At 53.9% G+C, this 16,646-nt stretch overlaps 1 protein-coding gene across 1 annotated transcript; it reads right to left on the reverse strand.

Moving 5' to 3' along the window:
* Positions 1-1,583: 1,583 nt before the first annotated feature.
* CDX1 (caudal type homeobox 1) lies at positions 1,584-13,583 on the reverse strand. Its single transcript, XM_027643658.1, has 3 exons — positions 13,111-13,583; positions 2,061-2,206; positions 1,584-1,829 (listed from the first exon to the last, which is right to left on the reverse strand). The coding sequence occupies exons 1-3, from the start codon at positions 13,535-13,537 to the stop codon at positions 1,623-1,625; spliced, it is 780 nt and encodes a 259-aa protein (XP_027499459.1). The 5' UTR covers positions 13,538-13,583; the 3' UTR covers positions 1,584-1,622.
* Positions 13,584-16,646: the final 3,063 nt, after the last annotated feature.

The following is a 16,646-nucleotide window of genomic DNA, read 5'->3' on the forward strand; positions in this document are numbered from 1 at the left end:
GGGCTGGCAGTGGACAGGGATGAGCCAAGGGATGTGAGGTACAGGACACTGTTGGGTGGGATATGAGGGCTTGACTGGGTGCTCTGCAGGCAGCAAGGACATGTCTGCTGCTCCATATTCACAGAGCTTGGAGAGATGATGCTGGGAAAGATCACACAAGCCATCATGCAAGGCTCATGCTCCCTAATCCCTGTCTTGGACCTCAGAAGCTGCAGCTCAGGAGCAGCTGGCTCAGCCCTGAGCAGGAGCCACAGACACAGCTGTGCTCCAGTTGTGTCCCACTGGCCTTTGGGTCTGCTGAAACTGGGCTGCCCATTAACCTGGGTCAATACAGTGGTCAGGACTCAGGGGTGTGGGATGAAGGGACTGCTCAGCTGCAGCTCACCAGCAGGAATAGACAGGGGAGACAGGGGTTAGTTACTGGCCTAGGGCACAGAGTGGGTAAAAGGAGGTACAGTGCATGGAGGAGAGGGGAGACAGGGAGGACAAAATCTGTAGTCCTGTAATCTGTAGTTTTAAAGAAAATAGGAAAAAAAAAAGCTTCTTTGTCTTTCTGAAAACCAATTCTCCATCCCCTAACTGCAGGGTGCATGCCATCCCCATTTCTCACACGCCTGAGGTGGCTCCTGCCCACCTGGCAGCAGCTCCCGGTGCCTGTGGTGACTGTGATCCCTTGGACTAACACACAGAACTTTCCTGGTGCCAGCCCTTCTGGACAGCATGGGGCTGGTTCTTGCACCCTATCCCAATGGTAAACCTTCTGTTCTCCTCCACTTCCCCACAGGAAGGTGGTCTCAGGGCTCAGCAGGATGGTCTGCTTCCAGTGTGCCTGTGCCAGGCTCCCTTGCCTCCTCTCCCTGTGCTCCAGGTGGAGGATGGCTGCAGTGCTGTCTTGCCATGGCACAGCTGGGGGCACTGGGATTGCTGGACACATCTCCATGTGGCCCTTTGTGTCTGCAGGGGCAGAGATGGTGATGGGAGAGTGGGCATTGCCAGGGTGGCTGAGGACGTGGACAGGGCTGTTCAGGGACTCTTGCCAAGGATGTGCTCCAGCTTGCCACCATCACTGTGGTTTGAAGGACTCCCCCATCATGTCCTACAGCCAAGTGTCTTGCCTGGTTCCTGCAGCCCAGCTCGCTCTGCCCTCCTCACCCCACTTCCCAGGAGACCAGCTCAGCACAAACCCATTTTGCCTTGAGTCCAACCAGGTCTTTTTTCTACTTCAGTCTGGTTTGAACTGCCCAAAAGCACCAGGCAGCTGCAAAGCCAGGAGGACCAAAGGAAGCATCCTTCCAGTTCCACCTGGAGCACCACAAGAGAGCCCTCCTCCACCACCACCCCCTCTCTTCTGCTGACATAAGGACCTTGCCTTGGGCTACAGAAACCAGAGCAGTGTGTGTTTCCCACGGGAGAGCAGTACTACCTAACCCATTTTTTTTTACACAGCCCACCAGTCCCTTGGGAAGGTCCCAGTGCCACCTTGCCCCCTCGCTGTCTGCCCCGTCGGTTCAGTCGGGGACCATCGTGTCTTTGGGAAGGGGCTGTCACTCTTCCGAGCACACGGACCGGCTGGGCTCTGTGCATAGTGCTTATCTCTTGGTGTCTGTAGCTGGTGAAGGGGGTTAAGGCATGAATTCTTCCTTGATCGTCAGTGGAGATGAGGAGACGAGGTTGGGGGCACTGCTGTTGCAGAGGCCCCCAATGGGTCCGAGCGTGCTGACAGCCGGCGGGGTCGGCGTGGTGGTGCTGGTGGGCTGGCTTTGCTGCTGCAGCTTCTTCTTGTTCACCTTCCTCTCCTTCGCCCTCCGATTCTGAAACCAGATTTTCACCTGCAGAAAGGAAAAGACGGATATGAAGAGCTGAGGATGGATGCAACCAAAGATGACCACCCTCGTGGTGCCCCTGGGGCAGGGAGGGCATCCCCAGGTTTGGAAAGGAAGGGATTTCTGTGGAGCAAGGTGGGGCCTCTGCTAACTGCTTGGGCCACAGCCCTCCCCTACCCCATTCCCATCTCTGTCTCCCCCTGGGATGTGGTTTTCCCGGGACTCTGCAGCACTGACCTGCCGTTCAGTCAGCCCCAGGGCAGCGGCCAGCTCAGCCTTGCGGCGGATGGTGATGTAGCGGCTGTAGTGAAACTCCTTCTCCAGCTCCAGGCGCTGGTGGTCCGTGTACACCACCCTGTACTTGTCTTTTGTCCTGGTCTTTCCTGGCAGAGAGAGAGAGCAGAGTGAGAGGTGAGCCGTGGGGAAGGGGAGCAGTGGAGGGGAGGGAACATCCCCAAGGGCATGGAGGAGATACACAACCACCTGTGGAGAGCTCAGGAGAAATATGGCAATGCCCTGGGGACCAGTGGGAAAGACAGTCATGAGGCTCCTACTGGATTTAATGTCCATCCTGGTTAGCACCAAGGTGTTTCTCCCTGTTGGAAAGTACCTGAGCTTTGGTGGAATTGCTTGGTGGAAAGAGCAGGAGGGATTCAGAGGCACCTCAAGAAGATGGACCATAAATCCCATGTGTCATGACACATGGTCCCTGAGAGGAGCAGAGCTGCAAGTCCTGTGGTGGACTGAGGACAAGCTGCCTGGGATTGCTGGGGAAAGCCCATCTCTTTGCCAGGAAGCCCAAAAACAAGGTGTCATCACTTGAAGGTACATGGATCAGGACAGGGGAAAGACGGAAAACCCTAGAATGACAGCATTTTTCTGCCACTGAGAGGGTTATTTTCCTTTTCCCTGTACTGATCTAAAACAGAGGGCAGCGCTTTCCATGCATTTTCAAAGATCCATTGGAGAAAGCCCACATGATGCCTAAGCAGTCCTGGGAACTGACTCCATGGGCCAGGGATTTTTAGCCAATGCCAATCTGAATCTCTCCTTGGTACCCCCAGATTTGAACAAAAGTTGGGACCATCAAGACCCACATCTCTGTGCACAGAGATGCACATCCCACAGGTCTGCAAACAGCACTCGCTGCTTTGTAGCAGAAGAATATAGTCAAAAGACAGCCCTGCTGTCTCCTCTGTTAGTTCCTTTGCTAAACCCCCAACACACAGGATTTGTGGAACTCTGCCTGGGCTGGGGGCCGAGGGGTGCAGGTGGCACTCCAAGGAAGGACACCCATGCCTGGAAGTTTGCTGACAAGTTCCTGGTGCTTTCCTCTGCAGAAATGCCCATGGGCAGGGAATAAACACAGCTGTGAATATTTGCTTCTCCACCCAAAATTACAAAATCCTGTTCCAGGGAGTCAAGAGGGATGGTGCTTGGTCATTTGTTTGCCTGGCAGACGTTTGCCCATCTTCTCCTGAATTTCTGGTGCTGAGAGCAGTGCTGCCACGGAACGAGTAGGAGCAAGTGCAGAACAGCTCCATGGATTTCCCTGGGGCTGCCCTGGGTGTACCAGCATGGACAAGATACTGCCCATCACTGCTGCAGATGTGCAGAAAGGAATTTCTAGTGATCCATGAACCTGTATGACCTCACTTGCAGCCTCATTATGCCAGGAAGGGGGATCTTTGTGTGCCTGCCATCTTGTTCATCCATTCCCCCTAAAAAGTCTTTGGCACCTCAGCCAGTTTGGGCCAAATCAAATGGACATTAGACAGTTTCAGCAATACAATTAAATTATGAGCCTCCCAGTGGAAGCAGGAGTTTGGGTGGCACAGAGCAAAACTGGGCTCTAGAGATACTAACAGGACATCAGAGAATCTCCACAGATCAAACCCCCAACCCTCAGGCTGAAAATCTGTTTCTCAACCAACTCAGTTTTATTTTTGACAGTGTCTCCCCCTTGCTTTCTCATTGCAAGGAAATGGGGACTTTCCTAAGCCACTTCTTACACTGAAACACAAATGTAAAAGAGTGTTGGAGGCAGAACAACCCACAGCCACTGTATATTCCAGGTCAGAGAGGGGCACCCTCAGGGTCATTTCCCTTGCAGCATCCCATGGGATGTACAAAGACAGCTGTTTTTCTACTAAATAAGCAAGAGCCAAAAACCCAGCTCATATCATTGACCACTGAGCAAACCAGGCATGGAAGCACATGAGTGGGAGCAAGTGGGCTGGCACAGAAGGCATCTTGCCCTGCTGGGACTTGACATTGGCACTCCAAGGCACACAAGCAGCAGTCACCCAATTCAAGTGAGCACCTGATTTCCAGGAGTGTGCCACCCTTTGTCCTACCATTGCTCCTGAAGGTGCTGGCTGGGGCTCAGCACAGCATGAACGGTGTGATGGACGAGGGTCGCAGCACAGCCCTCAAGAAGCACCAGAGTTCTCCAGTGATACCAGGAAGAGGGAGTGAACCCATCAAGGCTGCAACATGACCAGGAATAGAACCAGAGAGTCCAGGGCTGGACTTCTGCCACTAACTTGTTTTTGAGGGATGTGATGAATTCAGTGACTGCTTCAGAGAGTGGGGAACCCAGCTCATCTCAGGGCTGGTCAGAAGGGAACACCTAATCCCTCCTCCCCACTGCCAGGTCAAACCTGCCTCTGGACACAGAGGGTGACTCTGCAGGTCAAAACAGGGTAAAAAAGGTAATTTGTTTGAGCAAGATGTGTGTGGAATGTCTGCAGAGACACGGCTGAAATGCAGCAATTCAGTATACAAGGGGTCTATGTCAGCTTTGCCGGGTGCTTGTCTCCTATTTGGCACATCAGATGAGACAGCTCAAAGCAAAACTGCCCACAGGAGATACTGTTGGCCTGGAGTGACGTTGGAGGCACCCAGCCCATGTAGGACCCACACTCTCCCCTTGCTCTCCCACAGGACCCTTGTCCTTTCCGGGGGTTGCTGCCTCCTCTCGCCACCCCACAGGGGAGGAGTTCATCAGCATGAAAAGGATTTCTTCACCCCAACCCAGCAGGGACCTGTGCTGAATTTGCAAACACAGCGATCCTGGGAAGTTACAGAATAAACCAGATGCGCTGGTGGAGATTTATGTGAGGTTTAGCAGCTCTGTGAGAAACTGGGCTCCCTTTGGCTGCTCCAGGCTCAGGGGCTCCTACAAGTTTTTTTCTTTCACATACATTTATCTTTCTTTTTTCATTTGAAAGCAAACACTTTTCTAAAAAGATAATAACTTAAAAATTATCTTATTTGAAACATCGCTGTTTGAATACCCTACCTAAAAACAGCTGGAAAGTGAAGGAATTGACAGATACAGTAAAAAAAAATATTAAAGGATAAAGAATAAAGGCCGTTTGCGAATACCACATATGCCATGAATTTCAGTAGGAATTATTATTTCCTGCTGCAGCTGTAAATAGATCCATCACAGCTTGTTCTTTGTTATTCCCTCTTCATCGTTCATCCTGGATGGAGGGCTGTGCTTTGCCTCAGGGCTGGCAGAGCCATCACTGGGGGAGCTGGGCACCAGGCTCTCGCTGCCCAATGTCAGGTAGAAAAGACTCAAACCAGAGGGCTCACTACCAAGCCAGAGATGGAAAGTTATTCACCTTGACTAATTGCCGGTTTCGGATGTTTGCTGAACTCTGGGATGTGCTGTGAGTGATTCACAAGGAAAAGAAAAGGATTCTAAAGAAATACTATTGACAATGAATAATTCAACTGCCTTGAATATGAATGCTGGGTTACACTTAACTCTCTCCTGGAGAGTTTTTATGGCTTTGTGAAAAGAAAGAGGAAATTCAGGACAAGCCAGCCTGGTTCTTTATGGGGAGCCCTCATGCCTATGGGGAGACCCTGATGCTGCAGAAGGGAGCAAGGCTGAGCAGAGTGATGGAGCTGCTCCCACGTTTACAGCCAAGCCTGGCAAAGGTGTATCAGGCAGTCCCATGGCTGGGAAATTTTGGAGTTGAGGCTGCTGTCCCAGGAAGGAGTGTGATTGGGGTGCATGGAATGCACAAGGGGTGCTGGTGATGTTTCCTAACACAGTTGCTGGCCACTTCCAGCCCTGCTATGCATTTACAGCTCCTCCTGCTTGTCCCCAAAAGACCAGGCAAAGGAACTGCTCAGGTAGCCAAATGGAGCTATTCATGGGGCCAGTGGGAATGGTTTCGGCTTTGGGATCAAGGCAGGGCCAATGGCTGTGTGGGGAGAAGGGATCGTTACTACTGTTAATGTGTAACCCTAATAGCACTCACCTGAGCCATGATTAGATAAGGGAATAGCTTTAATGTGCTGTGCAAACCCCAAGGGACGCGCTCCCGAGTGTGCACACACACACACACACACTTGCACAGGGGGATGGAGTCCTGATCCCAGCCTGGATCTGCTCTCCACAGCAGCCCTGCCCCAGAACAGGGATGCTGGAGCTCCTGCCCTGGGCTGTATCAGGAGCTGGCAGGGTAAAGGAAAATTAAACTAGATCCCTGTGCCCACCATCCATGGTCACAGCTGCCAGGGAGGTGGTAGTTCACCCTCTTTCTGACCTTGGCCTGTCCAAAGGATGGCTTTAATTAAGAAAGCATGCCCCAAAATCCCTGAGACATCAGCAATATGGGACATTGTGAGACTGGTGCTAAGCAGCTCTAAAAACAGTTGGAAAGGAGCTCATTCAAACCAGGGAGCAAAGAGACTGCACGGTGGCAGGGACACCCTGGGTGGAGGTGGAAAACAGTGAAGGAGCAAAAGCTGGTATGTGCTATACAGAACTTGTCTTTTCCCCAGCCCTACCTGGTCCCACCTTCCTGGTGATGCTCTGGCCACACACTGGCTCCCTCTGTACAGCCTTGTCTGCCTGTCTGTCTGTACTGGGTGCATGGTCCCACACTATCTGAGGGCATTACAAAATTGTAATGCTGAAAAACATCAGCTGTGTGTGAGTCCCATTACCAGTGAGCACCTAGGAAAGAACTGGTCTGCACTGGGGTTAAAATGCACTAAGACAGGGCTCGACGCTGTCCCCTCCGTGTGGGTGCTTCCTCTCCATGATAAAGCAGCTTCTTTCTGAATGAGCTTCCATCCCAAAGGAATCAGTGCTCTATCAGGATTTGGCATTTCTCCCCAGGGAAAGGATCAAGGAAAATTTCCCCTACCCCTAGCAGAGCTTAGGCAATGCTACAGATGGAGAAACTGAGGCACAGAAGCAGTTCCAGAGCAGAGTGAAGTCCCAGGATCAGAGCCACAGCTCTGCTTGCTGGTGGGACTACCTGGATGGCTTAATCTCCAGTCCTTCTGCAGGTCCATGGGAGGAAATGGAGCTAACCCTAACCCATACCTAACCCACACCTCCACAAAGACAGGGACAGCCAACAGAGTGATGCCCCATGATAGAGACCCCAAGCCCAGAAGAGGGCTAGGATTGGCTCCTAAAGCCCAGGAGACTCCAGGCTTGCTGGAGCCATCCTCATCTGGCAGCCAGCTGTGCTCCAGCTGCCTCTGTGTGGAGGGGTCGATGCTCCCTCTGCCGAGCAGTGGTGATGGGAGCCTCACTGCACAGTGGTGATGCTGAGGCTCAGGACAGACAGCCCAGCTCATTTCACCATCCCTAAACTGACTGGAATTGGGAACCCCAAAGTCTGCACCGACAGTGGCAGGGGCTGAGCCTCTGATGCCCTCTCTAAGCACCCCCTGCCCCACACTTGTTTGCTCCCCTCCTTTCCCCTCCAGCTCCAGCAGCTGCTCCAAAACACCCACACTCCTCTGTGGCCTGGGAAGGGGGGATAAACCCGAGCCCCACACCCTCCTCGAGTGCTGGGAACGAGCAACTCAAGCTTTTCACAAGCTTTCCCCTTCCCGTGCATACTTCAATATCCTCAGCTATTTTTCCTCTGCCGCAGGAAGCAGAGGAGTGATGGATGGGACGACCAACACGGGGCGAAGGAGCGGAGCCATGTGGTTTGCTTCATCTCGGCCAAGGAGAAACGACCCCCTCCGGAGGGCAGTCCTTCCCGAGATCCCTGCCTGGGATCATTCCTCTGCCAGAATGTATCAGATCTTGACAACTGCTGGGTGTCAAAAACTGGGTGAGAGGAACCACATATCCCACACACACACATTTAATGTCTCTGTACTGCAGAGGGAGGAGATGCTGGATGAATCCTCACCCAGTGGACCCTGCCAAAGCTCCCCAGTCTCTGCTCTGGGTTGGGAAAATGGCCATTACAGACATCAGGGTTGAGGCAAGACTCATCTGTGCCACAGAGTGCTGCAGGCCCCTTCAAGGACCCCAGCAACCCTCCTATCCCCAGGGTAGTTCCTTCCAGGCTGTCTGCTAACATTGACACAACCTGGTTCCAAAGACTTCAGAGCAAACAGCAATGCTCCTGTGGGCACCCACTAGCAATAAAACCTGTTTTGGCTTGGTGCAGCGTGCACTGGAAATGTTTCACTTGCCAAACTGCCCCACTTGACCCAATGGCTTTCTAGTCTCCTGCTCACAGAGGATCAAGCTCTCTGCTCCCAAAAGCCCCTTGCTCTAAGTGCAAAGCTGTGGCTGGGGGTTGTGCATGTCTGGGGGTTGTGGGACTGGCAGAGCTGTGAGGCAGAGCCCAGGCTTGGTGCACAGCACAGCTGCTCGGGGCAGCCAGGCTGCTGGGAAAGGACAGACACACAGACACACCTGGTCAAAGAGCTGGATCTGGAGAGCACAGACTGGTGCACTGGAGCACAGGCTGGCCCTGGCTGGGCTCTGCACTGCTGGCACTGTGACCGGGCCAAAACTGCACCCACACCCACAAACATGGGAAAAGGCACCTCTCTTGCAAGCCTCATGTTCCTCCCAGAAGATGCAAACACCAAGGGGATGAAGAGCTGGTTCCTGGTGTTTGCAGTGAGCTGGCAGTTCCCCATCACAACCTTATGTTCTTGGGCACAGACAGCACAACTGGAGATGCTTCAACCCCAGAGGCAGCAGCCTGAAGCTGGATTTTGGGACAAGTCTTTACCGGCCCTGCTGTGATTCAGTCCTTTATTTTGGCAACTGGCAGATTCCTTCAGTTGTTCCCATGTTTTATGGGTGCCAAGCTAAGTGCTGCCAGCCTGGTTCCTGTGATGGGTCAAAGATCACACTAGGGCGGGAGGGCGAGGAGCGCCGGGGCGACAGCCAGCACCTGTGGGATGGGAACAGCCTGATTCAGAGCACTGCCTTCACACCAGCCCTAATTCAGCTCATCCTGACCTACCTCCTGGATGGATCTGGCCCATCTGCAGCAGGAGGAGGACAGCAAGGCAGTGGGGGTCCCATCTGGGCACCAGGATTCCTCTCCCCCTTTGCAGCCCCACACGGCTTGGCTCATCTTACTGTGGGGTAGCACAGGGGGAAGGATCCAGCCCCTTATCCAAGTGATCACAAAGCTAACAGCACTGGAATGGGTGTCCTTGAAGGGTCCCCTATAGGAAACATCTGTCATTGGCCAGAGGTTTAAAGTGTCCCTCTGCTAATCCTGGGGTATTAGGCAGCCAAGCCCAACACGTAGGTACCGCCAGTGCTCCAGGGAAGCCCTTTTTGTTCAAGGAAAGTCAATTCTAGGGAAGTTTAAGAGGCCTGTACCTTGACCAGCAGGCTAAGTAGACAACAAACCCCAGATGGGGCCAGGAGCAGGTTGTGGGTTAATAATTCAAGGGGAGAAGACTGATGGGGGCCAACACACGGACACTGAGAGTCCTGGGAGAGCAAAGGGTCTCACAGGGAGTGACCATGTCCTAAAGAGGGGTCCCCCATACAGGGGTTGACCAGGGAAATCCACTGTCCTCCAGCCACCACCATCATCCCAAAACATACCAAGCACGGCATGAACCCCAGCAGTCCAGGGGAAATGTTTCTGTCTCATTATTGGGAATTTTACACATGGGCCTCACTAGGAAAATAAACAGAGCTGGAAAACTGACTTAGAAAGAGTGAAAACTGAGATGGAAAACTGCAGACCCAGCAAATCACCATTCATCCATGTTCAGAGCACTACTCTTTGCTCTCCATCACCCCAAAACCTGCCCAGGCACCACGGGCACTGGTGCCACGTGAAACCTTGAGCACATTTGCCTCCTCAAGGGATAACCCAATTGCACTTTCACTTGCAATATTTAGCACTGCTGCCTTGGTTGGATTAGTGACCTAAAAGCCAGACCCAAGGCAGTATCTAAGGATTTGCATGACTAATGAGCAGTGGGTGAATTTCAAAGTCCAGCCAACCCCCTTTCCAGCCACCTTCCTGAGCTTTTTATAAACCCAGGGTGCAATTCACAGGGAAGTTTGCAAATAATTGTGAATAAGGAGGAAGCGTGAGGTTCTGACATGCTGCTCATGAAGATTTTATGAGCAGAAAAAGAGGTGACACTGGAGAGAGAAATGAGGCCTGGGGACACCTTCCAGCTCAGTTCCCTCTAACTCCCCATTCCTGGCAACCAGCGCTGCAATTCCTTGTGGTGCTGAGTTATCTCGGCTCAGCTGGGTGAAGCACGCATGTATGTAGCAACAGGTACAGAAAATCATCCCCCTGCAAAGCCTGACTCTCCCAGTGAGTCACTGGGAGATTTCTCATTGATTTTCCTCGGGCTCTGGATCACGCTTGCAGAAGTCCCCAACACACTCATATTCCCTGTGTAACATTTGCTCTTACCACCATGCAGCTCTTCCCCAAAAGCTTTCAAACTAGGGCCAAGGGCTGTTTATACAAATCAAGACAGAGAGGGAACTTTAATTTACAACTCTCTAAAGTATCATGATTTATAGCACTCACAATGAAAGTGTTGAAATTTATAGTGAAGAAGTCTGTGTATTCTTTTCCTATTCCCACTGTGGTGAGATGGGTAGTTTATCAATCCAGATTGATTAAAGTCCAGCTTATTGATTCCAATAAAATGATTCATCTAAGAGCTTCACCCTTATCTATGTCAAACCTGTCTCTGCCCTGCACTCTTTCAAGCTTAATGGAGACTTTTTCTTAAAGGGTAGCACTGGAAAACACCAGCTGCATCCCACCATCTCCCAGCACATGGTCCCACCACGGCCAAATCCTGCAGTCACTTGGCACAAGCAGCACTGGGCTTGGACCCAGCAGAGGTGCAAGGACAGGTCCTTAATCTGTAAGTGCCTTAGAAAGGGACCGTGTCATCCATCCTAAGGAAACCCCCACAAGAAAGGGCCTTTCACCCCAGCATCCAGCCCCGCATCGCTGTGGTGGGGCTGGGGCAGCTCCTCTGTGTGTGAGAGGAACAAGGCCGATTTATTTGTTCCTTTGTATTTGATCTAAGAGATACAAACTAAGCAACTAATGATATTTTTCCAGAATTCAATCAACTCAATTGTCGTCTGACTCAATCAGAGGCACTTTCAAGCCCCTGTTTTATCTCGGCCCCACTGCTGGGTGTAAACCCATGCCCTTGTTCCAGAGGAAAGGTGTGCTGATGGCTTTCCCCTCTCATTAATTTTCCCTCCCACCTCTTTCCTCAAAAGAAACCGAGATGTTCAAACCTACAAAACCTGCAGAAGTGGCAGTCCCAGCTGCAGGGGAGGGCTGCAGATCACATCCCCCTTCCACCCCACGCAGAGGGCAGCCCTCAGCTCTGGCACGCCTGTGGGTCTCCATCACTGGGTGTGGGGAGAGGCATTTTTCCTAAATAGTTATATTCAGTGCTTAAAATGGGACAGGAAATACCAGCCTGCCTCTCCCCTCCTCTTTCCAGACTGGGGCTGGTTTTTTCCATTTATCGGGATGTTCTGCCTGCTCCGCTGCAGTCACTGGTCCCCATTCCTGCCACATGGATCCTAGGAGCACAAGTAGCTATTTTCCGTGCTGGAAGACCCCAGGCACCTCTGCACAAGGCCCTTACATAGGCCTTGGCCAGTGGGAATAGCGTGGAGCCAAAAACAAGCCAAAAACTGGAGACACTTTGCGAACAGGGAGCCCTAGCCCTGATTCCAAGGATGTGGGGCAGCAGTAACTGAAAACACAGCCACTCCTGCAGTGAGTTTGGCCCCAGCAGAGCTTTGAGGAGCTCATGGCCAGCATAGGAGAGGAAGAGGGGTGGCAGGTCCAGGCAAGCCCTGTGGGCAGAGGGTCCTGCTGTGGCAGGACAGGACCAGGCTGGGAAGATGAAAGGGTGAGGGTAGGTCAGGACAAAGGGCTCCCGCACCTCACCTCACTGCCAAAGGAGCCAGCCACCATCTCCATGACAAAGAGAAGCCTTTGTCAATTTGGGCTGGCCCCAAGGGGGATCTGCCCACTGCCTTTGAAGTGGGCAGCAGGGTGGGCAGAGCACTGGGGTCGCCCAGACGCTTTCCCCAGGTCAGGAGTTCAGCGGGGACAGGACCCCAGGGACATGGGGACAGGACCCTGGGGACAGCACGACCACTTGGTGCCCACGCCAGAGGTGACTACAGGAACCAGGGCACCCTCTTCTGCAGTGCCAAGCACCCACCCATGGCGTGCTGCACCTGTGGCACCCACATCCACCCTCCACGTGGCACTGTCCCCAACACTTTGCACACACACACTGCCTGTCACACACACACTGAGCACAGCACCATCCTCCACACACAACACCCTGCACGCACACACTGAGCCTGTAAACCCCCCCATACATACCAGGTGACACTGTCTGTACACATGTACTGCTCAGGGTACCTTGCACACACACAGAGCCTGTAGCACCTCACTAAATCCACCTTCTGTACACACACACACAGCCTGTATTTATGTACAGTACCTTCCCTTCACACATATGCACACACAAATACACACACACAGCGTGTGCACACCCACCATGCACAGGCTCTCACACAGCCAACTCACAGTCTCACATACAGACACAGCCCCACACACTCACCCTTGCATGAGAACCCCCACCAACACCCCTTCAGGGTCCTGGGGGTCTCTGACTCTGTCCATCCCTACCCTGTGGCTGCAAGTGCGGACAGGGGTGCCAGGATGGGGAAAAGGACTTTCCAACCATATAACCCCAGCTGCCACCAGTGTGGAAGGACAGCACCCTCCCTGCCCATCCTCAGCTCCTGCCACTTCGGTGGTGGGGTCCTCTGCTCTTTGGGGACTGGATACCACGCCAAGGGCAGGCCAAGCTTGCTGTCCCTCTGGCAATCCCCATGGAGGGAGAGCCACAGAGCAGGATCCGGCCCCCCAGGACTTCTAGCCTAGAGATCCTCTGCACTGAGGACGGCGCAAGTGTGCGGGGTTGGGGATTTCCTTACCGTTGTTGCTGGTGCTGGGAATGCTGCGCCTCATCCACTCATACGGGGTTCGTCTCTGGGCATTAGGGGAGAGCTGGGGGACAGAGCTGCTAATGGGTGGAGGCAGGAGTCCAGAGCCTGGGGGCTGGATGGGGTTAAAATCTGGGGGGCTGAATCCAAACTGCCCTGGGCTGGCAGTGGAAGGTGTCGCAGTGGTCCCATAGGAATGCCAGTCCTCCTTGGCAGGGGTGTAGGGAGACCCCCAGGCGGCCGCCGGCTGCCCATGGTGCAGGTCGTTGTTAATCCCCGGCACATGGTGGTAGCTGGCGAAGTCCGAGTACTGGGGCGGCCCCGGCACGTAATTCTGGGGGTTGAGGTTGAGGCTGGGATGCCGGACCGGGCTGGGATACATGTTGGTGTCCTTATCCACAAGATAACCCACATACATCTTCCCCGGCCGACCCCGCGCACATGCTGTGCCGCTGAGCCGCGACTGCGGCCGGTTGGGTTTGGCGGGGAGGCGGCCGCCCCTCCTTCCCCGCCACTCACCTGGGCGCCTTGGGGAGCCTGTCCTGGGGCCAGGCACCTCCCTGCCCACAGGCTTTTATTGGGCCCAACCTCTCGCAGCATTTGCATTGAAAGGCAGGTTTGCATTTCAAAGTGCAGGAACCCCAGCGGGTGAAGGGGACTGAGTTCAAACCTCCCACCCTGGCTGCGAGGAGGATGAGGTGGTGGGTAACCCTGGGGAGCACCGAGGACCCCACGTTCCCTCTGTTGTCACCACCCCACAACTATGCCCATGCCACCAGATGTGGTCCCTTTGTAGAAGCCAGCTTTGGGGACACTGGGGCAACACAGGTGTCACCTACAAGGACGCCCCAAGGAGCCCACCACCATCCATACCCCAGGAGCAGGATGCCTTGGGCTGAGACCCAGTATTAAAACCCAGCTGTGGGCAGGGGACAGGCTGGGCTGTGCCTGTCACCTGCCCTGTCTCCACACTGGGGAACACTAAACTCTTGCTCTGAATGGGGCTTTCCTGTGCCCAGCAGCAGTGTTTGGCCTGTTTGGAAAAGGGGGGCTGGTGGGAAACGAAGGTTCTGCCCCTGGATTCCCTCTATCCAGGGGCAAACCCACCCCTTGAACCCTGACAGCAAAGCTCGCTCCAGTATCAGAGATCAGAACAGATGGACAGGCAGAGTCTGTGTGCAGGGGGAATGCTCTCACCATGGACACAACAAGAAGTGCCTGGGCTCTGACACATCCTCAGGGGGCTCAGAACTCTGCAGCAAGAGGAGTTTCTCACCTCTTTTCAGCCTTAAGGAAGCAAAAACATCCCCATATGTTTGGTGATAGGGAAAACCAAGCAGAAAAGGGACTCTCGTGGAGCCATGTCTGCCTGCAAGGTGGGAGGTGGCCACTGGCCATAAACACCCCAGCAAAGATTGTCCATTCATCAACTGTCAGGCCAGACACCTCCCCTCCAGAGGGGACAAGGGACCGAGGACCAGCGGTGTGCCATCCTGCCAGAAACTGTACAAACTGGCATCCAGGAGCCTCCTCCCCACCATTTTCCCCCACCGGTGTCACACTCCCAGCTGTGCCAGACACCACCACAGCTACAGTCATCATTTGCAGGCTGGTTTTCTCTCTTCAGTCACAAACACAGCCCACAGAGGGTCCAGAAGGCTGTTTCATCACCCCTCCCCAAGGCCACCTCTGTCCTTTTCTCTGCACCAGCCCCTTCACCTGCTAGAAACATGAGCAGGACAAGGACTGATCCACTCTCACCCTCCTGGGGCTGAAACAGCCTGGAATTTGACAATAGGAAGTAGGGGGAGGGGGGGGAAAGAGAGAGAGAGAGATTTGCAGGGGAAAAAAGAAATTAAGGATGAAGTTGAGAAGAGGGAATAAAACCTCCAGCACAGGGTTGTGGACCTTCAGCAGCTCTGCATCAGTCCTGGGCACCTCATCCCATTGCTCCAGCCCCAATTCCAGCTAAGACTGTGTCGAAATAACACACAGATGCTGCTGTGCCACATCCACTCCCTGCAAGGAGATGGAAGCCAGGATGAGATGGAAGGGCAATGGGTAAGAGGTAAGGAATCTGGTTTGCAAGAAAGGAGAACAGTAAAACCCCAGCAATGGTAAATCACCCCCAGAGCTGACACTGCTGGGGCTCTGCATCCTGAGACCTCTCATGGCCAGAGGTACCATGAGAGATGAGCACTTTGCAGCACCCTCTCTGTGCCCCTGGAGTCCCCAGCCCCTTGCTCAGCTTTGTGCTGGCTCCCTCCCTTGTGACAAAGGTGACTGTCATGACAGTCCCACCCCGTGATGATCTCAGCTCACTACACAGCTCAGATTGCTTGATGTGCCATATAGCTCCATCTATCTTGGATTTTTCCCAAGGTCTCAGCTTTGTGTAAACAAGAGAGCCAAGGCCACCTTCTCCTCTTCCTCCAACCAGCAAAGAGGCACTGGCTCAGGAAGTGTGAAAAAAGAGAAGAAAAGAAGAAAATCCCCCCTGAGTGGATGGTGGGAGGTACTGAGGGATGCAGGTGGCTGCTGGGTGTCACCCCAGGGGCGGCTGCAATTCAGGGACTGGGGTTATTCCTGCAGGCAGTGACAGGCAGCCCAGACCCCCTTTCCCTTTTCCCATCCTGTGGGGCCAAGGCCAAGGACTCAGGAAGCTGCTGGGGACTGGGAGGTGGGGTTCAGGGATCTGGGCCAGCACCCCACACCTGCATCCTCCCCAGGTGACAGCAGGTGACAGGCTCAGCGGGGCACAGGATCACCATGTGCCTGCCAACAGCCCAGCCAAAAGCTCCCTCGGTGGGGGTGAAGGGGGCCAGGGAAGACAATGAGATAAAGATCCACTGATGATAATTTCCCTCTTTTCCCTTTCTTTGACCCATTACTGGTGGGGATTACAGCTGGCAAAGTTTACGCCAAGGAAGAGCGAGGTGAGGAGCCCACCATGGGCTCCCTGAGGAGCATCTCTGCTGCTCCACTGGGGCTGAAGGATGCTAATGGGGATCCTCAGAGCCCCAGGATACTGCCTGCACTGGGGGCCCATGGCTGAGCAGGTCAGGGACTGTCAGGACCCCTGGGAGTCCGCAGCTGGATGACAGGAGGTGGCAGTACCCCCTCCATCCACCCTAGAGACCCCCAGCAGCAAACCCAGCCTGGGGACCTCCTGCTAGTCGTCCAGATCTGATATTCCTGATGGTAACTAGGCAGACACAGCGGAGAGAGAGAGCAGTCAGGGTTCCCCGATGCTCCCTGGGGCTCAGTGCTCCTATCCGTGATCGAGTGATGCCATCTCCTGGAAGCAGGAGGGCTGGGAGGTCCCCAGGGCCAGGCTACAAGCAGCTATCACAGATGGAGCAGGGAGACCATTCCTTCACCTCCTCCTTCCATGGAGGAGACACTCAATCTGGGAAACCAAGTCCTGTCTTGTCACCCAACTTGCTCTGAACCCCACCATGTTTTCAGCAGGAGACGGAGATGCCTGCAAAGAGTCAGGTAGGTGCCTCCCCTCACTACCCTTTCCC

Source organism: Corapipo altera, unplaced genomic scaffold, assembly GCF_003945725.1.
Source record: "Corapipo altera isolate COAL_440 unplaced genomic scaffold, ASM394572v1 75, whole genome shotgun sequence".
NCBI classification, from domain to species: domain Eukaryota; kingdom Metazoa; phylum Chordata; class Aves; order Passeriformes; family Pipridae; genus Corapipo; species Corapipo altera.